A 25,287-nucleotide genomic window follows, 5' to 3' on the forward strand; every position below is an offset into this window, starting at 1 on the left:
GTGTGTTTTTCTTTTTCAATCCCAATCATGCCTAGGCTGCATAAACATATTCAAATAAGGGCTTGTCAATAAGGGTTTATAATGGGACGCTTCCTTTATTCATTTATGCCCTTGTGTCTGATTGTCTCTCCAGAGAGGCATGTTAACAAGGCAAAGTCCCCAGACTTCAATGTGAGCATGAAAAAGAGGTGCTCCACTGACACCTATACACCTGCCTTTAAAAGTCTGAGCGTGTCACTGCTGTTTAAGTGAACTACAAGTTTGTCTTTGTATTGAGGGGTTTCGTCTGCTGATTTTACCATTTCACCCAGTCTGACTAAACCGTTCAAAATCCTGCTCACTCTGTGAGCCCCTCCTTGTGGCTGAACAAGTTTATTACCCACCCCACCTTCACAGCGCTTACAGGGAGACTAGAGAGAGGTGAGGAAAGCAGAGATAGATAGATAGATAGATAGATAGATAGATAGATAGATAGATAGATAGATAGATAGATAGATAGATAGTAAACCTTTTGGAATTTCATTATTTTCTACATTTGACATAAAATCTGATTCATCTAATGTGCTTAAAATAAAACACTTTATTGAGAACAACCACAGTATATATATAGTATAGTATATATATGAACCCTTGGAATAATTAGCTTATTAATGATAATAAGCTATCGGAAATACCAATACCTGACATACCAGTGTTCACAGACTTCTTCTTGTCACTGTGAACAGAATAAAAACTGAATAAACAAGGTAACATGCGTACAAACAAGCCCTCGGTGACGTCACGTGGATTAACCAATCAACGGCGGTCAGTGTTTGACAGGTGACAGCTGATCAGCAGCGGAGACTGTCATCAAATCAAAGCAGCAGAATAACTTGTGTTTTTTATTTATAGGGCACCTTGGATTAAATGAGGACGTTCTGCATTTTCTGCTAAACGACTTCCTGGTGCTGTTTATTGTTTTCTCTTGTCGACTCACGTTCCCATTATGGTGAGTTTGACCTCTTCCTTTGTGAAATATTCGCCTTATTTCTGAGCAGTTTTCACTTTCTGTCACTAACATCATCGTGCTTAGTTTATAAGTTACAACCATTTGTTTTTGTCCGCTGTAACCTACGTGTTCCTGGCTGGATTGGGTGATTTACGGGCCTTACTTATGTGCGCTGCTTGATCCGTCGTGGATAAAATTAGACCTCTGCTCAGAGATCCTGTGTCACTGGGGATCTGTTGAGCCCTGAGGAAAAAAGCCTGAGAGACAAATGTCAGGGCCAACGTGCACTTTACAAATATATGAAATACCAACAAAATGAAGCAGAAGACGAGACGCACCAGGCGTAGTTCACCTTGCACAGCGCAGTGCAGTGGTTTAATGGCTTAGCAGGTTGTACATTTAAAGGGTCGTTTCACCCAAATACCTTTTGTAAATAGATCATGCATTGGTTTTTTTTTCTGTAATTTGGGTGAACTGACCTTTTAAAATCATCTACGATTACTGTGTAATTGTCCTGCAGTTCGACTCTTCTTAGTACATGTGGATGGGTTGCAGGTAGCTGAGGGCCCACAAGCCCTGTCCGACCTCTGCTTGGCTCAGGTGTGCAGCAGCCTGGACCGTCTGTGCAGCAGGCGAGCAGACAACTCCATGAGCCTCATCTGGGCCCCGCTGTTCCCACAGGAGGTGGCTGACCAGCTGCTGCATAAAATGGCAACCAAAGGTAGGGTCAGAGGGACAGAAAAGACCCCAACAACACTGATTTCAACGATAACTCGGTTTAACTACAGTTACTAAGTGATAATAATTAACAGCAGATGCTGTAAGGTCATCCCATGTGACAAATGTGACTTACCTTGATGATTTTTTAACAACGTTGCTCTATTATTTGCTTCTCCATGCAAGGAATACTGAATGACACAACTATTGGGATTTTCCGAAACTGCAAAGAGCTCCGTCTGCGCAGAGCCTCTATCCGCCACTGTCCAGTGTCTGCAGAAGCTTTCCGCCTGGCCCTCTGCCCTCACCGGCTACAGGAACTAGATGCCTCGTGGGTGTCTGGGGGCCTCACTGGAGCTAACATTATCTCTGGCCTGGCCTCCAACCCAGAGTGCAGAGTTGGCCTGCAGAGGTTGTATCTAAATGGGCTGCATCTGGACTGGGAGGCTTTGGAGGAGGATGGAAGGGTCCAAGTTGGCTTCAGCACTCTGCAGGGTCTGAGGACTCTCCACATAGCCAACACAGACTTGACTGATACTATCTTTGAGGATATCTGCACTCTCCCTCAGCTGGAGACTCTGGACATTTCCTGCAGCACTGTCTCAAAGCTCACAGCACTCCTTGAGTGCAAGAACACCTTGAGATCTTTAGTTGCCCACAGGCTGCAGCAGCTGGATATGTCACCTACTAGGTTGCTTTCTGTCCTCAGCCAGCTTCACGCTCTCAGGCATCTGGACATTTCACATGACCACTTTGCTGTGGGCGACAGCGATGGGAGAGATGGGGATGAGACAGTGCAGCAGCTTCTGGAGGGAAGTCCCCAGGTCCTTCCTTCCCTTGTGTCTCTAGACATCTCTGGGCGGAAGAGAGTCACCGAAGCAGCCGTCCGAGCGTTTGTAGAATCTAGGAGCAGACTAGTCTTCTTGGGCCTTTTAGCTACTGGGGCGAGCTCCTGTGACGTCCTGTCATCTCAGAAAAATCTAAAAGTAAGTGCTCGCCCAGATTGTGAGATACAGGTAGACACATGAGCTTGACTTAAACAGACACTTCTCATTTGATTCTGCCTTGAGGGTCTCTTCTGTATACTGTCTTGAATTTGCTGACTGTATTTCCTGTGTGTGTGTGTGTTCAGGTAACCGGAGAGGCTAACGAGAACCAGGTGTGTGAGGCCCTGAGAAGGTACAGAGACCGCGAGTGTTTCATACGAGAGGCCCTTGTCCATCTTTACAGTCTAAGCATGGACGCTGACAAACCACGACCAGACATTCTTAAGGTACGGCTCTGCTATTGTTCATTAGCTGCCTTCTCATCACAGAGGGCTGAAGAAGACTAACGTCTGGATACACAGCTAAAACCTCTTCACACTGGGGAAGAAACATTAGATGATCAGGGAGGTTTAAATAAGGCAGCAGTTAGATATAAACCTTAAATTACACATTATTTATTAAGTAAATCTGAAAAGTAGTGTACCTGTAATAATGCCTTGTTGAAACAAGTATTAGGAAACTAGAATTCTATTTTATTCTAATATAAAAATATTTGTATTATGTTTTCTCTATGGTTGCACATTACTTATTCTCAACAGGATAAGTTGGTATAATTTTAATTACAGTAGTTAGTATTCAGGAGTGACATGTACAGGAAGTACAGGCTTAAAAATATATCGAAGCACAGGCAAACAACAGTTTTCACATACAATAAATTATTGTATGTAGTTTTTACAGTAAACTAAATCTTGTGGTTTCGTATCTGATCCTCTTTGTAAGGCACATAGCGTTTAAAACACGTTGTCCAGGATGAGTTTGAACACGGAGTACAGCTAGAGTCAAGATGTACTATGGCTTGAAATTATAATTATTGTAATTAGATGTGATCACAGAGCGGCAGTAATGAGGCAGTTTAAGGCAGCGGGGAGGTCACACACTAATACACAGCTGGGACTTTTTCTAGACAGTTTCCAGTCTGAAAAACCACTGAATACAGTCACAAGGCACAAATGGTTAGTGGTTATAAAACATGGTGATTGTGACGTGAGCATCCTGTGTCCTGCAGCTGGTGTTGGGCGCGATGCAGAGCCACCCCACCTCACTGCACGTCCACCTGGTGGCCACGGCGTGTGTGTTCAATCTGACCACACAGGACCTGGCAGAGGCCATGCCTGTCAGCCTGCTCAGCTCTACTGTCACCCAGCTGCTGCACTCCATGAAGACCTTCCCCAACCACCAACAGGTCAGGGTACAGATTACAGATCCATGATGATATGATTTGTTGTCAATCAAATTTGCTATTTCTCCATAATATCTCATACATATACATGTGTACATGTCCTTGCACCCATGTTTTTTCATTTCGTAAATGTTTTCCATCTCTCCAGGTTCAAAAGAACTGTCTACTGGCACTCTGCAGCGACTACGTCCTTCAGGATGTCCCATTTGACAAGTTAGTGCACTTTAACTTACTTATTAAATTAGGTATGGCCCCCACAGTTACGCAACAGCCAAGAAAATCGCTACGGTAATAGAGTTGCTTTATTATGTTTTTCTAGCAGATTGTGATCCAGCTAAAATGTGTTTTGTCTTGAAATACATGTGCCAACAGAAATAGTCCTTCCAGATGTAAAAGACCTGAACTCGAGACTTTCCCAAAGCATGTCTGCATTATTGGTATATTTTTGTAATACTGTGTTCCTTATACCCATGCTGTGATCATGGTTCAGGTATTTAGCAGCCACGTTGGTGATTAACTGGCTGAGCAGCCACGAGGATCCGACCCTTCAGAGGATGGCTGTGGCTGTCATATCCATTCTGGTGGCCAAGGTCAAGACACTGTTCGCTTACTGTGCATTAGTATGCTGCAGGAAAATAATACAGCACCTGTAGTTCTAACTGATAAGAGCCCCTGTGCCTCAGTCAGCTCCTGCACCTCTGTGACACTGGTTTCAGCAGCCGGCTTTATGCTTTCATGCAGTGGGATAAAAGTAGTGCTCGTTCTAGTCTGACATTTAGAAAAATCGACAGAATTCACAGAAGAACTCATTTTTGCTTGTTTGTTTGTTTTATTCACAGTTGTCCACAGAAGAGACCGCTCAGCTCAGCAAGGACATGTTCATTATGAAGGTACATTTACATATCCTGGTTATTGAGTTTCAAACTTAAACAGCTTCCATGACTAATCACTACACGATGTAATCACGTTGCTTTTGCTTTTTTTTTTTTGTCTAGTGCAACAAATTAATGTATAAAACTGTGTCCAATAAATACAACTTATATTAAATCGTACACACCTCTCTACCAGAGAATGTTTTTGAATTTCAGCAAATCTATTTATAAAATTAGATATTATTTTTTATTAATATCTGATTCTGATTATCCTTGGTTTCTGTCCAACAGCAGCTGCTTGCTATTGTGCAGCAGAAGGCAATGGTGGGAGTCATGGACCCCACTCTGAAGTTTGCCCTGAGTGCCCTGTGGAACCTGACGGATGAGATGCCCACGGCTGCTCGCAACTTTATTGAGTGCCAGGGCCTGGAGCTGTACGAGGAGGTTCTGGAGGTAGAGGAATCAAAAAATGACACAATGACACAATAATGTACAGATACACAGAGGTCACAGACATTTCTTTTCTGTCTTATTTGTCCTTTTCTGTGTTGCAGTCCTACTACACGGAGCCCTCTATTCAGCAGAAAGTTCTTGGTCTCCTGGTAGGTTCAGTGAGGCTGCATATGTGGTGCTAATAAATGTTGTAAAAATGTTATTATACTTTTATGTGCCCCAGAACTTTGTGTCCTTTTTTTTAGTTTGTTTACAACACAACTTACACTGGAGGTTAAAATTTATGAACAGCTGATTTCTTTCATAAATAATGTTTCTTCTTCATTGCAACATTTAAAGGATTTTTTGTTGTGGCTATATCATGCTACTAGAACGGTGTTTTGAAAAATAACCAAAGCGATTCAGCAAAAAGCACAATTATCAAAATTAGAGAACAGCAATGACTGTAGCACGGAGAAAGATTAGAACCAAATGTTCTGTATAGTAGGACGTGTACAGGCCCTGGCTTAAAATGACTTCAGTACACCTGAGGCCACAGGACAATAACTATCCTGCTCTGGAGTGATTTTGGTCGAGTCTCTTCCACAGTTCTGTGACTGTATTGGGGTTCTTGGCCATAACGTCATCACCAAGTATTTTCCAGAAGTTTTCTTTTGGGTTTGGATCAGGACTCTGGCACGGCCGTTCCTTTATTTCAGTGTTTTCAGGTTCAAAGAACTGCTTTACCCATTTGGCAGGGGGCCAGTGTCCTGCATGACAATTGTTGGCTGATTGGATGAAGAATACAAAGAGGAAAATGCATGTTGTTAAAAAAGGTTCTGATAAACATTTGCATTCACTCTGCCATGTAGCTGTGTAAGAGGCTCAACTCCGGCTGCAGAAAACATTTGCTAAACCAGGACACTTCCTCTTCCACCTTTCACTGACTTTTTTACATACAGTCTTTCCGCAGTTCGATGGCAAACGTATTGTTTCCCATCACACCCAAATAAATTAAACTTGCTAAACTTTACTTTTCATCACTAAAGTGAACTTTGAGCAAAGGTTAGCCCAGCCTTTTGATTCTTTCTGCTAATGAGAGGTTTGTTCAATGCAGAGTGGGATTTCAGTCCAGTTGCTCTTAAATGTCGAGACACTTTATGACGAGACAGATCCTTACCCTGCTCAGCACTGAACTGGTGTGCAATTCAAGCTGCAATGTTAAACAGATTGTCCATTGACCTTCTCCGTATCTTTCTGTCATCTCTTGCATTTGTCTTGCGTGGATAACCAGCTTTCTGGTTTGTGACATTGTAAAGAAGCAATATTCTGCCAGAGAGTTTCAGTCCCTTTAGAACAGCTCATCATCAGTTTCAACCAGAAAAACAATTTAATCAATATCATATTGACCCCAAGTATTTTAAAATAATTGACATTTACATGATCTAAGCTAAAACTGTTCCAGTGTCGCCTCTGCTCTTATCGTCTGTCTGTCTAGTTACATCCCATATTTTTAATGCTGTCATCACTATCCTTTGTGTCACCGTGCCGTAGAACAACATTGCAGAGGTGGAGGAATTACAGGACGACCTGATGGAGGACGATCTCTTGGAGCACATCCTCAGCCTCCTGAAGGATTCCCACATAGATGTGAGCGTCCGTTACTTTGCTGGGGGGATTCTAGCACACGTCGCCTCCAGACCAGAAGCCTGGACCCTGGACGAGGACCTCCGCACTACCATACTGAAGCAGCTGGTGTGTTTTTGTTTTGTTTTTTTGAAGCTACATTGAGCAGTGAACTTCAACTTCATCAGTGTGTCTGTCTTTCTTTGCAGCACGATTCCATAATGACATGGACCTACCTGGAGAGAGAAATGGTCTCTTACAGGTTAGTGAAAAGGACAGAAAGCTTATCAGAAGCATTTATTTTAAAAGCCTTTACTGATTCCATCTGTTTGATTCAGCATCACGCGTAAGCTACATGTTTGCAGCACTTTTCAAAAATTATATCCCATCACTTACACGTCTTATTCTCTCTGTAGCACTCTTACATCAAATGTTTTCCTCTGTGTTGGTGATTTATTGTACAGTAAACAATACATGCATTGGGGAGTTCTTCTGGTAATTACCTCTAATATTATATGTATATAACGTGTATTTACAAGTCTGCTGAGAAGCCAAATAGAGATTTTACACACATAATGCTAGCATGAATTCTAGACAAAGCTCATAAAATCACCAGAAAGCATTTAAACTGACACTCTAGTTCACTTTCCCTGAACTGCACTGATGTAAAAAAAAAAATCTACCATCTGGTACCTGCATGAACCAAAAAAGTACAAAAGGCTTAAAATTACACTTCAGCCCTTATTAAACCTTAATGTGCTCTCTGCTGACATCTATATTTCAGGTCTTTTCGTCCATTTTACCCTCTGCTTCAAACTTGTCAGCCCTCAGGAGTGCAGCTGTGGGCAGTCTGGGCCATGCATCTGGTCTGCAGTCAAAACAGTAAGACACAAACACTACACAGTTTCACTGTGAGGAGTACATAGGGGAATTTCCAGAGTCTTTTGTCCATACAGATGTAAAATAGAGCCGATCACCACTCTTTCTTTATGTATGCATGCCACAATTAATTACACCCTCTATGATGTCAAATTGATTCATATGAATTACTAAACAGATGGTGTAGTGATTGAGGCTCCACTCTTCGCTTATAGTCCTAACATTTCCCCTCTCTTCCATCCTCCAGCATCACATTACAGCAGCATGTTGGAGAAGGAGGGCGGGACTGAACTTCTGATGGCTTTGGTTGCACATCCAGATACAAACAGCAATGTTAAGGGGCTCTCAGACAGCATCTTGCAAATGGTAGAGCAGCACCATAGTCAGTCGGAGGCAGAATCTCGAAACTCTTGACAGAAGTGCAAAGACATTTTTTTTGTTTGTTATATATATTTTTAGTGGCTTTATTGTCTTTGAGCTTTACTGACGTCAATCCTAATGGATCTTTAGTGGAATAAATTGTGTACTCTACACTGGCACACATGAGCACTGGTTCTGAAAAGTTAGATCTAGTTAGACTAATGAGTGTTTTGAATATTTGTACATTTTTAAGTCAAATTTCTGCTAAATCATCAGACCCAAAGCAAATCATGCCTGATTCCACAAACCATCACCAGAGGGAGCTTTAGCACGGTAGCTTCAGGGCTGCTGTGCCCTTCTAATGTATTTTAGTAAATTACTTATTCATCGGTTGTATGGATTCAAGCTCATATGTGATTAGTAACAAGACACTGAATCTGCTGCGTGTTTCTGTCTGCACTAAGCACCTCATTATAAAGCAGCCATGCTCAGAAGTAAGTTATTCCTCCCGTCCTCTCCTGTGCTCAACTGTCTCTCCCTCTCCCCCCTGATATCCTAGATGCTGAATTCATTATATTTTATGTAACACAGCTGGAAGACAGAACTGCTCATAGGCATGTACAGAGTCTGTTCTAAGTTGGCCTATTAATAATTCCTTTTGAAAAGTGGATTAACAAGTGCACATGAATATTTTAGTTGTACCACTATGTTCAACTTTTAAGTGTTAAATCCCATTGGTTCACTTTTTTTTAAAATCCCTTGAAGGAATTCAAAGTGATCTACTAAACAGAATATGGCTTTGCATGCTTGTGATTCAGCCAGGTTAGTCATTTTCTTGTCAGTGGTGGGTTGTATGTTGGAAAAGAGCCGTGTAAACTGATCTAGGTTCAGCATTTAAGAGCAGGTTCAACCCCTAACCACTAAATTAATCGTGGCAGACCTTGGGGTTCAAAGGTCATGTGCCCCATAGTGAACATGGTGTGATGTTACCGTGAGAGGTTCAAGTTATGAGAAGAAGTGTGGGAAAATCGCACTGCTTTCCAGGGGCTGAGGGTTGCTTTGCATCATGCATGACTTTGCGCTCGTTGTGCACCTGTAAACATGCTGCAACATGTGAGATTTCACTAATTAACATTTAACATGATTGTTTTATTTGGTCTGTGCAAAACACAAAAGGTAAAAATGTCAAATTGTAGTTGTTGTGTTCATACAGTGTCTGTAGCCTTGCTAGCCATGTGTTCATATCATATTAATGATGACATAACTTAATTCTGTAGTGCTGTGTATTTAATTTGTTGTTATAATTCAATTGCATTATTGCTTTTCATATGTTATTTATATGTAGATTGACACTTTGGCATCAGCTTATTGACACCTCTTTTTAACTAAGTGGGAAATGTAGCTGTGAGAAACTGAATCTGTCTGGCCTGAAAATACACCTGGGGTTGTCGTGACCAGATTTTCTTACCCATGGCCTGTAAACACAGAATTAGTTGTTTTACGCTTTGGTATTTTGGACAGATAAAATAAAAGAAACATGTTAAGTTTTGAAGTTTTGTTACTTTTGAGCAGATCCAACACTGGCTGCTTGTGGTAATTCTACTAGTGTTATTAATCCTTCATTACATTTCACAAAGAAAGCAAATAATCATATTCCCCACATTAACTAACTATTCTGGTAAGAGAGAATGGAAGTATAGCTGGCATAAAGCTAGACTTTGACAGGTGCAAAAATAGACCAGAAATATCTTTAGACAAGATAAATAAAGCAAGGGAGGGATCGAGAGAGGCACGCCAAAGATAAGAGCGATTGAGCAAGTCAAAGTATATTAAAGACCTTTTCATGCTCTGTGATTGTTGTGCAAAAATACCACAGAGCAATTTGCAGATTCCCAGTCTAAGTTTGAAGATCACTGTGCTGCTTTTGAGTTGGGGCTTAGTGTGAGTAAGCATCTCGTTATCTTGTGCCGCCAGCTCTACTGGATTAACACAACTGTGAACCAGTCTGGGCACCCAGAATACAGTATACACAATGCAAGACCGCTCCAGCTGCATGTGTACGCACGTGTGCATTTGTGTGGATGTGTGCATCAGTGCAGCTGCTTGTGTTAGCGACCTACGCCCTTATGCGAATCCAACATGCAGGTTTTTGACTTAGATATGATAATAAGACACCCGCTAACAGAAGGAAAAACTATTGGAAGAGCAGGAAGAGAGGTCGCACAACAAGACAAAGTAAAAAAAAAAAAAAAACTTTCTCCAGGCAGAACTGTGATGCACAAATAGACACACAATCTCCTCTCAAATGACCTTTTATTGCTGGGGAAGGATACAGAGTTGGCAGGCCCCTGAGCCTGTGTGCAGATATGTAACAGCAGTAGGGCCATCCTCCTCTCTGCCAAGTGGAGGCAGGGACTAACTCTTCACCATCAATCAATAGCCAGTTTCCCAGAGGAGGGCTAAGTAGACCTTGTTAATATTAAGTGCAATAGAAAACATACTGTATGTAACACAAGATCAAACACAATTATTCATTCATTTGAAATAAATTTCAGCTGACGAAAACACTTCTAATCATAATACAATGTGATGTGATAGAGAGTGAAATAAACATTTGGGAAAAACCATTCTTGGCCTGTAACGCAAACCAGACGCTCTTATTTCTGTCTCTCTTTCTGTGCTTCACAAGGATTAAAATATGAAATGACAACTCATTAAAGCATAGGAATACAAAACAGAGCATTCAATATCCATTATGTGTATGTTTACAATTGTAAGCATAAGAAAGAGATTTAACTTAATATAAGTTGCAGCAGTTCCTTTATGTTCCAGCTTAGCGCAGCAGTACGGGTGTGTTTGGATTCGACTGGCAGGAAGTTGGTGCCGCGTCAATGTGTGGCAATGATTAATTAAAAAACAGAAACACAGGCCCCAAGTTTCCAAGCACCGGTCTCTGGAAATATCTCCCTCATTTCTAACTTTGGTGTAAGTCATTCCACTGTTCCGTGACTAAAAGATTTTCTTCCCGTTTTGTTTGTGTGTGTGTGTGAGTGAGCGTGTTTGTAAGTAGATATGTCAGAGGGCTGTTACGGTCGGTTAGAGCCGCTCTTACTTGATGTCACATCTCCCATCTGCGGGCATTTTGCAGTGGCCAGTTTGCCCTCAGCTCAGATGCGCACAATTGGTGCAAATATATGAGTTAAACAACCACAGGCGGGAAACAGGGCTGCAGGAGAGTCTGTATCCAATAGCCGTGTGCATTTCCTCGTCTATTCACTGAACTGGCTCGTTGTCACAGCTGTGCTATTGATGTGACCACAGCCAGCTGAGTGCATATCTGTCCTGAAGCACATCCTGACCACTACCTCAGCCTGGCTGGTGAATTATGGGATACAAAACACTTGTAACACTTGTTAGTTGCTTCAGATAAAAGCATCTGTCAAATGACTAAATATAAATGTAGATATATAGATAGATAAGGTTCAAGATTTACCATACACATATATGAGAATAGTACTATTTTTTTTTCTCTTAGTTTTGTCAAGAAGCTAAAAAATGTATTTCCTAAATGTCTAAGTCCTTAAAAGTTCCCAATTTGTTGTTCTGGTGATGTGGGCAGATGCCATAATGGTTAGTGTCTGTAATGTATCGTTGTGCGGATGTAGAAGACTTCTTTGGCCTAATCAGTGTGCTTAGCATAATGTACAGTGGTATACCCTCACAGCTGAGATCTGGTACATGCATGTATTGTGTAAATATACTGTAGACAAGAGTTTAGTACACAGACCTCAATAAACATGCATATTACTCAATGCTTTTTGTATATACTGTACGAACCCATGCAAATACTACACCCAAAGCCACAAGAGCAACCATCAACCAGTGGCTGAAATGTTCAGAGGCATCTCAGCAAACTGCTATAGTAGGCAACTTACAGGTACAGTGCATGGGTCACTATCTTGGGTTGACACTTTTGGCTCCTATTACATATGCCATGCCAGTAAATATGTTTAGGTCATGCATAGTTATGCAAACTGCTGTGAATAAGAATCAGTTCCTTATATGATGATGGAATGCAGCCACACACACACACACACACACACACACACACACACACATTCCCAATCAGCTCATACAGTATAAGTGGTATAATGACGAAATACACTTATACCTAATAACTTTTCCTTTTTCTTACACCACATCTTCATCTTTTTCACTGCTAAACTTTGACGTGTCACAGCGGGAAAAACACATGAATTAATAACATCGCATTAATTGCCTGGATAAGTCATGGTGTTGCATGTGGGCAGGGCTCTGAAAGTAGAACACCCTAATGGAATCATCAGTCACTAATTACACCTGTGCTTTTGAAGCTATTACAATCAAAATGTCAGCCGTGAAAAAGGTCTATAATGGCCAAAGGAAAAAAATGAACTTAGCCTTTGACGCAAACCATGTTTCATCAGCATTTTTACAATATTTTATTATTATTATACTGTCGTTGAACCAACTGCTTTGTGATTTTCATTTATTTTGGACCTATCGCAACAATATGTACTAGTGAGTGCCAATAAATGTGTAAGGAAAGGTTTCTCAATAGTATTGCAGATGACATAACGGAGAGGAAACAGATTGCGCAGAGTCAGAGCACAGATTAACCACTCGACTCTAACCACACTTTCATGGTAGAAGTACTAGTAATAATTACTACATGCCAGAAAATTCAGTTCCACACATTTGGTAGCACTGCTATTACTTCACTTCTCACAACCTGGTATGCACAGTCCAACAGTCTAATGTTGGAAATATTATGAATTCTTGTTAAAGTTTGAAGAAAATAGCATTAATGGTAGCCCCATCCTACCATTCTAGGTAAGTAAACCATGCTAGTGTGACAGTGAACCAGCATAAAATGAAGAAGCTGAAGGGAATTCAGACACCATTATACATATGCTTTTCTTATTCTGACAGGCCAAAATGTCCTCTGTGTAAAAGAGTATATATTTTTACCTTGCCAAGATATTACAGAAACTACGACTTGGATACATCTGAACCAAATAAAACTTTAGAACATAACATAAAACTATTGAAAAGCAGCTGCTCCAAACATTGTGAGAGAATTTCCTCTCTCTCAGGCCCCTGTTTTCAAATCATTCTGAGACACACCAGACTGTACAAATGCACACACAAAAGATGGCTTTTTTGGAGGAACCACCTACTGATCTTCCCAACAAGAATCCCGTTTCTTCCTAAATAACAGTCAATGTCAGGGTCAGTGGAGTGGTACAAGTCAGATAAGTCTAAGCAAAACATATGGAAGATGCTGTTCTGCACTATGTCCCAGATCACGTACCTGGGATGGAGACGAAACCTCAAGCAAAGCAGGTGTTGATATCCAAGTTCACTGCTATTTGTGATTGTGAGCTCAAATTAATTTCCAGTTCTTCCTGATAATATTAGCTGTCTTATTGCTGTAAAATCTTTTACAGCTGTTAATTTTCACACCACAGTCAGGACTGAATAATTCAATTCAAGAATAAAAATGACTTTAATTTACCTACTAATGAAAGATCGTTTCATATTTTCATCAAAATAGTTGAAATTATATATTTGCTGTAGACTTTTGTATATTACATTTCCTTGTTTATATACTATTATGCACATCTCATAAGGCTTTTTGGTGCTTTAACAGTGCATGCAGAAACAGATAGGGCACTGCCAGTTGCCCAACAAAGAGAGGATGAAGTAGAAATTAATTATCACACTCTCGTTTTCTTGCCATCCAGCAGGGCCCACTGCCAAAACAGACTTCAGCAGTTGGCACATGTTGGCTCTCAGTTTAACAAATACCAAGGACCCTAAAGACCAACAACATAAATACCATTTCTGGGCTAATAATTGAGGGAAAAGTGAACTATTAATACGAAGGAGCTTAAATTGACCAACTCACGTGCGTACATAGGCTCAGCCACACATATATCATACACTGTAATGTGCGCTTGTATGTACACTTTTACTCCTCTAGATGCACATTAATGCACAACATAATATGTATTTGATCATCTCCTTTCACACATATGTAGAAAGTGGTATGTAGTATGTAGAATGGCCACTCCACTTTACCATTATTTGAAATAATAGACGGTGTATTAGTTCAATTGATAATAATAAAAGTACAAGAACACCGTATAACACAAGATACTTGTTTTGCAAAAGCCCAAACTATTTTAGTTTACTGCGAGACCACTTTTCTCCAAATGTCTTATAACTTTGGTCTTACAACCACATTTCTAGGAAAGGATCATATGATTAGAAAAAGCACTGTAAAAGTGTTTCCTGTGTCAACCAACACAAGTCATTTACAACGTACACCAGGCACTGCTGTTCCTTTTTTGTGCTGTTCCTTTTTTGTTCTTAGCTGGTTCCAGACGGTTAATGAAACTATACTAAAACACTAAATTCACCCTTTTGCTCACAGTTTGATGAGAACATTGAGGCCACTTGCAAATCTGGAAACACTTGGAAAAACTAGGCCGACTGTCCAAAGACAACTAAATCAACTGAGAACAGCTAAGACAACATGTATCTTATTTGTTCAATCCATAAAAAAACTAAAGAAGAAACTACTGTACTGCTTGTTGTTTCATGGGAGGTTATGTGTTGAAGTATTTGTTGGCTTGGACGACTTGCTGAACATATTACGTTTGAATTCAGGAGGATTAGAGATGTTGGTACATAGATTTAGTTATTTTTTGACACAGCCGTGTCGTTTCCACCTGTCTCCAGCCTTTACATAAAGATAAGCTATAGCTGTCACTTCATATTTCCTATAGACATGAGCTCATCATCTAACCATGACCCAGAGTGTAAAGTAATTCTTTAAAGTGCAAAATGAGAGCACTGACACTGGTAAAGAAGCCAAAATGAGCATGCTCAGAATATCCTATGCTAGACCAGTGGGTTATTTAAGAGCATGTCCGGCTAGTTGCTTGCACGATAACCACCTTTACTGACAGCCTGATTTTTCAGCTGTCACAGAAATTAACCATATACAAAGTCATACATGAGCAGCGAGAAGCTCTAGCATGGCAGCCGGACTGTGTGTTACATCACCTGAAAACCCAAAAGAGTACAATGAGTAGAATAACATTCCTGATCTCTGTTGAATCCTCTTCTTTCTCCTTCAGAGCTGAGCCTGACTCAGTGTGACAGTGTGTCAGTAGACTTCGCAGACAGTCCTGGAAGCTGACAGGAGGCACTATGGGAATCCATGGTGGGCAGGATAGGATTAGTCCTTTAAACAGTATGTGAGTTTTTAAAATTCCCTTTCCCATGGTCACTCCTGGCCCGCGAGGTCCGACCCTTATCACTGGTCTCTTCCTCGTCATCAAGCTGCTCGTCTTTCTTCTTGATATAGCGCTCGTAGAGCACCATAATAACGCCCATCACCCAGGCTGACACGGTGCCAGCGGCAAAGATGACAAAACCAATGACAACAAAGAATAGGTAGTCCCAGGAGCCAAGCGTCTGGTGGCATAACGTCCGTAACTGGATGCCCACCTCACCCAGGCGACGGCCCTGCATGTCAGAGGGTGAGCCACACACCGTCTGGCCTTCATCTGTCACACAAACACAAACCAAGAAGGAATGAGGAGATTTAATCAGGACAAACTGAACACATCCACATTTTTGCTAAGGAAATGTAATCAAATCATGGAAACGCTGTATTTTCCTCTTTTCTTCTAAATGAAGACTTCACACCTGTGATGCTCAAACAAACAGCACACAGCAAACGAGTCAGCTGTCCTGAAGCAGCAGCATCCAGACTATTGAGTCATCTTGTTCAGGGCCAAATGTGCAGGTTTACATTTCTTTATCTCATCACATCTTGATATGACATTATAGTCCACCAACAGTGGAGCATGAAACTGCATCAACTGTCTGTAGCACACTACACAAAGCAAGTGTTTTTCTTTTTTAAGCTAAATGGTTATGTAAAAAAGTACCACTCATCAGTGCTTCACTGGGTCTTTGATTGACACTGATGACAGGCCCTGCAACTGAAATCACAAGATGATTCAAAAGCTCTGTTACAAGTGAGCGCTACCCATCTCAGAACAGTGGGAAAACCAAGAATAAAGACAAAAAAACAGAAACCGTTCATGTGAACTAACTCAAACTTTATAAAAAACGATAACACAGTCATGTGGGATGTTGCTAGATAAGGAGTTGGAAGCTGATTTATGAAATTAATATATTGTCATTTTAGCAAGAAGATTCTTTAATGTTGTAAAAAACCAATGACGAATTGAGTACCTCAGCAAGCTAAACATTATAGATTAAACGGAAACTAAAATGCAGAAAACGTCACTAGTATAACAATGTTGCCCTGAGGCATTTGGAGCTTCTCGTCTTGAGTCTTGAGTGGATGCAGCATTAAATGACCAAAAAAATCATGCATGAATTATTCAAACTCTTTTCTCCGTGCTAGATTAGAGAGGTGACTTGAGTCTTTGTGTCTGTCTGAAACCCCAGATAATAAGGTTTCTGGGTATGACTGCGACTAAGACTGCTGAAATCCACAAATCCTAATAAAAACGTTGCGCATCACCTCTTTCACAAAAGTACAGTGGATGGATGCAATTTCAAAGGCCCATCAGTCACAATTAAACATGCCCCATGTTGGCTGCTGAGCTCTGCAGCAGCTGACAGAAACGTTTGTCACTAAATAATCCCGACACCTGAGTCTTTTGTTGCTGTGAGCAGAAACTGTGTCCAACACAACAGAAAGTTTCCATCTAACATCTACGGCTATTTAAAAAAAAAATATATATATATATATAAAAAAATTGGCTTCTGTTTTTTTAAAGCTTCTGCGCTAGAGGGAAGTCCCACTGGGAGAGATCAAAAGACTTGAAAGTTCCTGCGGGGAACAGTTTTGTACACCGACAGCCTCAAAATACACAGTCTCATTTTTCCTGTTTTATTGTCGAGTAAATGAAAATGTCACAATTTGAAGGATCAATATGGAGACGTGCTGTTTTGACTTTCTATATTAGAAAGATATTTATACCCAATAATTATAACCTATATTGCACATTTAAAAATCATATACATTTGCAAATACCTTTTCAAATCTTACAAAAAAACTAAACTTCAACCATTACTTTGGCTGTTTCACCTCCACTGCTAACTTGCTAACTATCATTCATGGACTGGATCAGTGGAAACACGGGTGTTGGAAGTGACAGAGGGGGACTGAGATCACACTGTAGCTTTCAATCAAATCACATAAGCTAATTTGATTGGATGACTGAAGGCACCTTTTGCTACCATTTTATTCCCTCTGTGCATAAATCTCCATTCTTATGCTCAGACAAGCTTTTCTGTGGCTGACAAATCTGAAAACGAGCATTCAGCCGGAGAACAGTCTGCTTCACTAAGCTCTGTTTACCACTGAGAATTCAAAGCCTGCTCTCATCCCCTCAAAGGCTGCTGCTGTGTAGTGTTCACACAATATGTTGTTATGCCGTGGTTATAACAAATACGCAAATCTATGCATGAGGATACGCACACACACACATACGTGAACCCCTCTTTTTTAACATTTATGCAAGTGCAAATCCTCTCCGCGACACTTAACTTTCCCTCCTTCTATCGCTGTCCTTGCAGAGGCTGCTAACATGCGTGTGCATATGTCCGAGTGTGTGCCTTCCACAGCAAGGAAGGAAACCCTTCTGGCTTCACACCGCACCCCACCCCCAAAGGGACTGGCATCAAAGAAGAGGGCTTTCCCTCTCTCCTTCCCCCAGCTACACTCTGCTCTATTTCTAGACACTCTCCTTATATAACCGCTGAAAGAGTGCTAATCTAGCCAGGAAGGCGAGACAGAGGAGAATCTGTTGGTTCCTTCCTCAGGCTTTCTCTCGCTCCCTCACTCCCTCACTCACTCACTCACTCACTCACTTGCTATTGATGGGTTTCCTAAACCAAGGAGACAAGCAAGCTCCATTGCATGAACCAGGTGAGACCCAGACAAGAGATAACAAGGCGTCATAGGCAGAACTTGCAGCTGAAACACAGTCCTGTGTCCAAAAATGTTGTCCTTCTGCCCTGTCTAAATGAATAAATCAGTGAGTGGGTGTTTGTGGGTATGTGCCCACATGTAAGAGCTCCCAAATGTAAGAGACAGGGTGCTCACTTTTGGGGTGTTGTCTCTATTTGAAATAGATGGACAGGCTGTGTGTATACTACCTCTACAGTGGTAGAGAACGAGTGTATCTATCTGTCCGCCTTCTCCCGTGCTGGCAGCTGTCACTAGAAGACTCCAATTTAAGCTAGACAATGAGCAGCAGGAAAATAGGACAGCTCTTGCAGGACTCATTTTGGACTCAGCCTAAGCTTCATGGGGATCATGGTGAACTGTCAAGTGTGTGTGTGTGTGTGGGAGAGAGAAGCAGGGGGATGCCTTTTGAGTAAGCGTGGTGAGTGTATGATAGCTATGGTGTTAAAATTATGACTGACTTCCTGCTCAGTAAGACACACTATAAATAGCTGCTGCCCTTTTGCATAGTGACACATCCACACTAAAGCAAGAGCATAATCATTCAAAGATTATGGAAAACCAGACACATCCATCAGTTTGACAGTAAAATAACAATAGGGGGATCGATATCAGACGGTACAACTAAGATCCATTACTCTACACCTGCAGAACTATATCCCACAAGCTGGATAGGATATAGATCGGTTAGTCATTTCTAGATAAAAGGCTGTCTTGTCTTCGTGCAGAAAGCAGGGCTGGATTAATGAGCACAGTTGCCAGTAGAGAAATCAAATGGCTCCGTGCCTCAGCTCTTCTTTCACTGCCTTTGTTATTTGATAGTTCGAATGTTGTCACGCTCCACTGCTGTCACCTGCGCCTGATCCCACTGAAAGTTGAGAAAGGGGTGAACTTTGCAGCCTCCAGTAAACTGGATATAGCCTGAGCTGCGGTTCAATAATATGTACAACAACATATTTTATACAACAGGAGATTATCTGTTGCATTTTTCTTATTTACAACACATTATTGTACCTCCTCCTCCTTTCTTCATCCTCCTGTTATGAGAGCATTATAGGAGTATAGAATTTATGAATAATTAATCAGTTTAAATTCTTCATTTGTCAGTTGACAACATTTTTTTTTGTGTGGTTGCCAGATTGTGAAAAATCACCCTGGCTAATTTTTCATAATACACAAGGAGGATAAACGCCAGCATGAGGGTGGTGTTGAAACACCAGGGGCCCTAAAAGTTATGATCTTACTGCTTTTTTATTAATTAATGGAAATGAATGCGTATTATGAAGTTAAAGTGAAATTAAAGTACCACATGTAAAGAAAAGGAGGAACAGGGGGGAGAATGATCCAAATGGCTCCTTTTTGCACCAAGATTAAGTTAATATTACATTTATAAATACATTTTTTAATTTGTCTGGTAACTTATGAGGTGTTCCTCTGACTGATACATAAAGCATTAGTTCATAATTTGTCAATAGTTTATGACACAGTTCGTTACAAGTTACAATCTATTTGTTTCTAATCTATCAGAAACAAATGTCCTCGTGTATAAAACACTTACAGCTCTCTAAAAGCTTGAAGATAAACAAAAAATTCATTTTTTATGGGATTCAGGCGGATTATTGAGGTCAGCACCAGCAAAAGAACAATAGTTTACATAACCGGATTATCTAATAATTAATAACTGAGCACAGTAGTGTGTAGAGGCTGAGGCCTCACGGGGCCTGTCCACTTGATGCTGAAGGAAAAAAAAAAGCAGCATCCTGTGATTATGTCACGTTATATGACATTTGAATAAATTACTAATAAGACCTTGAAACTTGAAGCCCTCCAGGTGGACCCACAGGCAGAGGTCCTCGTTTTCGCACTCGCAGCGCCACGGGTTCCCGCTGAGCCCCACCGAGCGCAGGGCGGGCAGGGCGATCAGAGAGGTGATGTTGAGGACCGTGAGGTTGTTCCGGCTCACATCCAAAACTTGGAGGGCTGCGTTTTCCTCAAAGGCGTCCGGATGGATCTCCGAGAGCCCCGGGTTGTCCGTCATCCTCAGCATCACCAGACTCGCCAAGGGGCCGAACGTCCTGTCCTCGATCCGGGTCAAGGTGTTGAAAGAGAGGTCCAGGTAGGCCAGTTTGCGTAGATTCCCAAACGTGGACTCGGATATTTCCGTCAGGGAGTTGTTGCTACAGTCCAGATACACCAGGTCTGAGAGGTAGTTGAGCGCGAGCGGCGGCAGCTCCACGATGCGGTTGTTGGAGATGATGAGCTGCCGCGTGGCCAGCGGCAAGTTGACCGGGAAAGTGGTCAGGTGCTGCCCAGCGCACTGGACCACCAGCTGGTCATCGCACACGCACCTGTCCGGGCAGCCTGTTGACAGCACCGGGGATGTGATCACCCCCGTGGTGAAGAGGAGCAGAACTATGAGCCGCAAGGGTTGCGCGCTTGGCTGCGGGGCAAGACGCATGACACCGCCGAGGGCTTCATCCACCCCGTTGGGAGAGAGTCAGACGCGCTCACATTCTTCATTGATACATGCTCACCAGTGGGTTCACCTCAGAAATGGTTTCCACAGAGGTCAGACCTAACGCTCGTCCGTGGCAGCCTCTCGTGCGTAATGTCTCAGTTCATCATGTCTGTGGGTTCTGGATCCGGCGCGCGTCCACTGGTTGTCGAACTTGACAACCAGACGCCTTCATGCTGTTTCAGATTTCAAAGATTTATCGAGTTTCTTCCATCAGAGCACTGGAATCGTACACAACGTCTCGTTCTGCTGTGCTGCTGCTGATGATCGCGGTCAGTTGTTCCACTACATGTTTGCCATCCTCTCTCTTTCCGAAACTGAATCCAAATGAGGGGGTCGCAGTGAAGTGCGCGGCGGATGGGGGTGGGGGTGAGGGGGGGGGGGGGGGGGGTGCGCGCAGTGGAGTGATCTCACTTTGGAGTGAGCTGGAGCAAGAGTGGAGGCTCTGGGCAACGGATGTAATGGAAGACTAACATCAAATATTGATGCGATTTTGACACCCACTGGTATAAAGGTGACCTATAATGCTCCAGCTACTGGCACGGTGATCACCCATCTGCATGTGCCCCAGGCGTGCGAGTGCATGTGCGTGGAAGTTGCATCTGTCTGCGTGTAATATCTGTGTGCGCTTCAGGTCAGGCTGTCTCAGGTGTGTGAGTGTGTGGGGGTGGCTGCTAGGGGGGGTTGGGGAGAAGGTGCAACAAGCAGCAGGTGCAGCTGCATGTTGTGTGGAGGTTTTTAGTTAGTGGAGCACTGACAACAAAGTGTTGAGAGGGGGGGGGGATCCCTATCAGCCTCTCCTCCCTGCTCAGACCTGTATGCGTATTGAGACCTTTATGGCAACGACCTGACACGTCAGCCATAAGTAACCAACCCCTCCTATTGCAACGGCACCCAGCTCACAGCCAGCAGCTGATGAGAAGAGATGGGACAGGGTGGTCTCAGGCAGCAGTTGTTTTCCTCCACTTTCCAGTCTCAGTATGAGTCCTATGAGTCTATTCTTGGTTCTCTGTGTAGGTGTTGAAGTGCTGAATCAGACTCAGCATGATGGAGGAGGAGGAGGACAGATGTGCTGCTGATGGTCCGTGAAAGAAATTACCCCGAGCAGACAGTCAACAACCCGCCGTCCACTGACCGCACTCACTCTTTTGTCCCTCTGGCTCTCTCACACGCACATGAATGCACGGAACGAGGTTTAGTCTTTTCCCTATAGTTCTGCTGTCAGAAAACAGAGCAGCCTATGTTTAACCTAATGCATTTTCACACTTACCATCCTGTGGACTGAACTCATCCACACAGCTGTTTCCTGTCTGCTCAGTGACTTTATGAGGACATCTAGTGACAAAGACTTGGTAGCGCTGGGTAGATAGGACAATTTTCCTATTTCCTGTCCTTATTTGCAGGGTTTGTAGCTTCATTGGTCCGGATTATGCAAATTAACGTCTTAGTCAGTGCTGACTAAGACGTTAATTTGACTGCAGGCAGTAAACCACTTCTTGCTGGATGACACATCACACAAAATAAATCTCTTCAAGATGGAGATGGAACATGTTTGCTTGATTTTTGTTTGTTTTGTATGTTTCCAGAAAACTATAGGCTCTGCCATACCCTCATCTACACTCTCAGCAGGTCGTGTTTATATGATAAATCAATTGCAAAATATTAAAAGGTGAATGGGGTGTCAATCATATTGTCAAGAGTTTAAATAAAGGATCACAGCCACAGCATTATGTGAACTAGCTCCCAGGCTACTATGACATTTCAAAATAACGATTCTAATGTTACAGTAATAGTTCAAATTGTCAGATGAATTGATTCCTATAATATGAATATGATCATCTATCACATACAGCACTGCACACATCCAGTTTCCTTACAAAACCTCAGGCTCTGGGAGAAACCAGATTGGGGAATTGACCCTCTCTCTCCACAGAAAGTCTGGGCTTTGCAGTCAGAGACTTGTCCAGCACTGTCTTGGCTGTTTGCGTCGGGTCATTGTCGCACATGCAGTCTAGACCAGTGTCCCTGTCCCTGCTACGGAGATGCCCACTAATTGCATGAAGCTGCCCCACAATGCTTCAGGCACCTTATTAGCGAGATGATGAGCTGTGGTCTGGTTGATAGGGTGTTACTGATATCTTTATCCTCCTGCTGGACTGTTTCACCGCTGCACACCACCTCTGAAACACTGTTAGAGGGACAGTTGCATTCTGGGTCACCTCCCTCAAAGGAGGGGTGGTTGGATGGCTGACTTAGAAGAAGCCTGATGATTTAAAAATAACAATAAAGCAAACTTGATACAGTCCAGTTTTTACTGATGGCACAGCCCCTGGGACAAATGTGTGAGTGCACTACTGTTGCAGCTAAAGTCTACAGAAGCTTAAATTAGAAGATAGTTGTTACACGTTAGTACCTTGTGAGGAACCTAATAGTCCCTGTTCACCTCTGTCAGGTGAGTGTCTATTGCAGCGTCAGAGCTCTACAGCGCATGTCACTGGTCTGAGGAGACGCTCCCGTGGAGCACCGGATATCAGGCGCCGGCGCTGGCAGACGAAACCGGATTGTCCTTGACGTTCAACGCACATCAGCTATAAAAACCGTGTAGTAAACCTTCTCCTGGCAGACGGTCTCCGCAGCTCCGAGCCGCCACCACCACCACCACCACCCCCGCCCGCTCCGTGCGCATGCGTTACGCACACTGATACGTTTCGAGCAGGAAACTTCGTCAGTCTGTCGCTGCCTTTTTTTCATCTCGAGTGTTCAAACCGATCAGCCTGCAAGCACCACACAAGGTAAAGTGCTTTTTTTGTTTTTTTGTTTGTTTTGTTAGTGCCCTGAACGCATGAGTGTTTGCTTTAAAGCTTGTGGTGCAATGTTAATGGCGCAGCTGGAATCTCCGTTTGACCTTTCGGTTTCAACTCGTCCTTGTCCGCTGATTTTTACAAATGTTTTGCTCTTTAACAGATTCTGTCTAAAGGATGCAATGAAAACATGCAGACAATCAATTGTATATTGATGTGCCTGAAAAAACAAATCTGTTTTTCCCCCGATAAGAACTCCTCCCTTTTCCCACATAACAAAGATGGACGGCAAAAATCTAAATTTATGCCAGAGACCCCATTGAAACGACTGGTAAATAACGTTGTTATTCTTTTTTTCCAGATTTGCCAGCATGGTCGTTCTGTCCAAAGAGTACGGATATGTGGTGTTGACTGGTGTTGCCAGTATTGTCATGGTTGGACATTTGGCACTAAAGGTTGGAAAAGCGCGCAAGAAGTACAACGTGCGGGTGAGCAGCTAAAAAACCCAGTGGATGTGAATATAATCAGGTTTAAATGCTACACCCACTTTATCAGTCACCACCTGAGCAAACCTCCTGCATGTTGACACAGTTTCATGTGGGCTCTGCCCTTTTTGAACCTTATGTAAAGTTACTCTGAATGATCTCCTTGGAGACTTCTCACCTGTATAAATCCGTACCTCTTGTCTTGCAGTATCCTCAGATGTACAGCGATGATCCAGAAACTGGGAACATTTTCAACTGCATCCAGCGCGCACACCAAAACACGTGAGCTGAAAAAATGCAGCTTAGTCAATAGGACTTGTGTCACACTTTGAATGGAACAGGAGGTCAAAGTTAACGTGCTGTTATCACCTCTCATTAGCCTGGAGATGTACCCCGCCTTTCTCTTCTGCTTGGCAGTTAGTGGTTTGCACTGTCCTGTGAGTATTGTGTTTTTTTTTGTTTTGATTTTTGCACTGTCATGCTGCTGCAGCACTAACACACCTCCAAATGGAGGTGTTGCATGCAACAGGTTTGGAGCACTATGTATTTGTATTGTGAAATCCTCTGTGTGTGTGTGTGTGTGTGTGTGTGTCTTTCACAGCGCGTTGCCAGTGGACTCGGACTTATATGGATCATTGGCAGAGAGGTGTACGCACACGGGTACTCTACAGGAGGTAAGAAACCAGTAGGGAAGATGGTGTCCAATATGATAAATGGCCTTTCTGTGTAAACTTAACATACTATTATTAATTCCAATCAGATCCTAAAAAGAGATTACGTGGAGGGTTTGGAAGTGTGGCTGGGATTGGTTTGATGCTGACCACCCTCAACTACGGACGGCATCTGTTGGGCTGGACAGGACCAAACATCGGGCCTTTTCGTCAAGCACACTGTTGCTAGTGAAGATGAGGACTTCAGGCTTGGCTCGCACAGTCCCATCATAATTAAGACCACTCTACATAAACCTGATTTCTTGAAGTGTGTGTGCTAACCTCTGACCATTGTGACAGTTGAAGTTTAGTTGTCGAGTGATCTGACTGGTTCTCCAGGCTGATGTGTACTCACTAATCTCTCACTCCCACTACATGCAAGATGTGTAAGTCTATCTCAATAGCTGCACCTTTACTTTGACATATTAAATGAATTGGCTGCGTGACTTTTCATATCATGTTTTTGTGTTTTTAAAACAACATGATTTAAAAAAAAAAAAAGAGAGCAAACTTAGGGATGTTAGCCTGCTGTGTTTGGAAAAACTATATGATAGAACATTGTACTTGTTTTGTATGAGAAGTCCAATTTTGTACAATAATAAAAAAATAAAAT

At 42.4% G+C, this 25,287-nt stretch overlaps 3 protein-coding genes across 4 annotated transcripts; 2 read left to right on the forward strand and 1 right to left on the reverse strand.

The window, feature by feature from the left end:
• Positions 1–866: 866 nt before the first annotated feature.
• Positions 867–8,597, forward strand: LOC113172182 (protein zyg-11 homolog). Its single transcript, XM_026375037.1, has 14 exons — positions 867–988; positions 1,544–1,709; positions 1,892–2,691; positions 2,838–2,978; positions 3,758–3,934; positions 4,080–4,144; positions 4,422–4,521; positions 4,771–4,821; positions 5,095–5,256; positions 5,358–5,405; positions 6,790–6,990; positions 7,071–7,123; positions 7,646–7,743; positions 7,988–8,597. The coding sequence occupies exons 1-14, from the start codon at positions 986–988 to the stop codon at positions 8,152–8,154; spliced, it is 2,232 nt and encodes a 743-aa protein (XP_026230822.1). The 5' UTR covers positions 867–985; the 3' UTR covers positions 8,155–8,597.
• A 1,799-nt stretch (positions 8,598–10,396) lies between these two features.
• Positions 10,397–24,228, reverse strand: LOC113172130 (leucine-rich repeat-containing protein 52-like). 2 transcript variants are annotated; one of them, XM_026374964.1, is made up of 2 exons: positions 19,973–20,927; positions 10,397–15,719 (listed from the first exon to the last, which is right to left on the reverse strand). In XM_026374964.1, the coding sequence occupies exons 1-2, from the start codon at positions 20,619–20,621 to the stop codon at positions 15,397–15,399; spliced, it is 972 nt and encodes a 323-aa protein (XP_026230749.1). In that variant the 5' UTR covers positions 20,622–20,927; the 3' UTR covers positions 10,397–15,396. The 2 variants fall into 2 exon arrangements, 1 of the variants encoding a protein (XP_026230749.1); XR_003299737.1 differs by lacking the exon at positions 19,973–20,927 and adding an exon at positions 24,143–24,228 and having other exon boundaries at positions 15,641–15,719.
• mgst3a (microsomal glutathione S-transferase 3a) lies at positions 23,210–25,175 on the forward strand. Its single transcript, XM_026374965.2, has 6 exons — positions 23,210–23,470; positions 23,841–23,967; positions 24,173–24,246; positions 24,344–24,401; positions 24,566–24,638; positions 24,725–25,175. Exons 2-6 carry the CDS (start codon positions 23,851–23,853, stop codon positions 24,862–24,864), a joined length of 462 nt encoding a protein of 153 aa, XP_026230750.1. The 5' UTR covers positions 23,210–23,470; positions 23,841–23,850; the 3' UTR covers positions 24,865–25,175.
• Positions 25,176–25,287: the final 112 nt, after the last annotated feature.

This window comes from Anabas testudineus, chromosome 17 (assembly GCF_900324465.2).
Source record: "Anabas testudineus chromosome 17, fAnaTes1.2, whole genome shotgun sequence".
Lineage (NCBI taxonomy): Eukaryota > Metazoa > Chordata > Actinopteri > Anabantiformes > Anabantidae > Anabas > Anabas testudineus.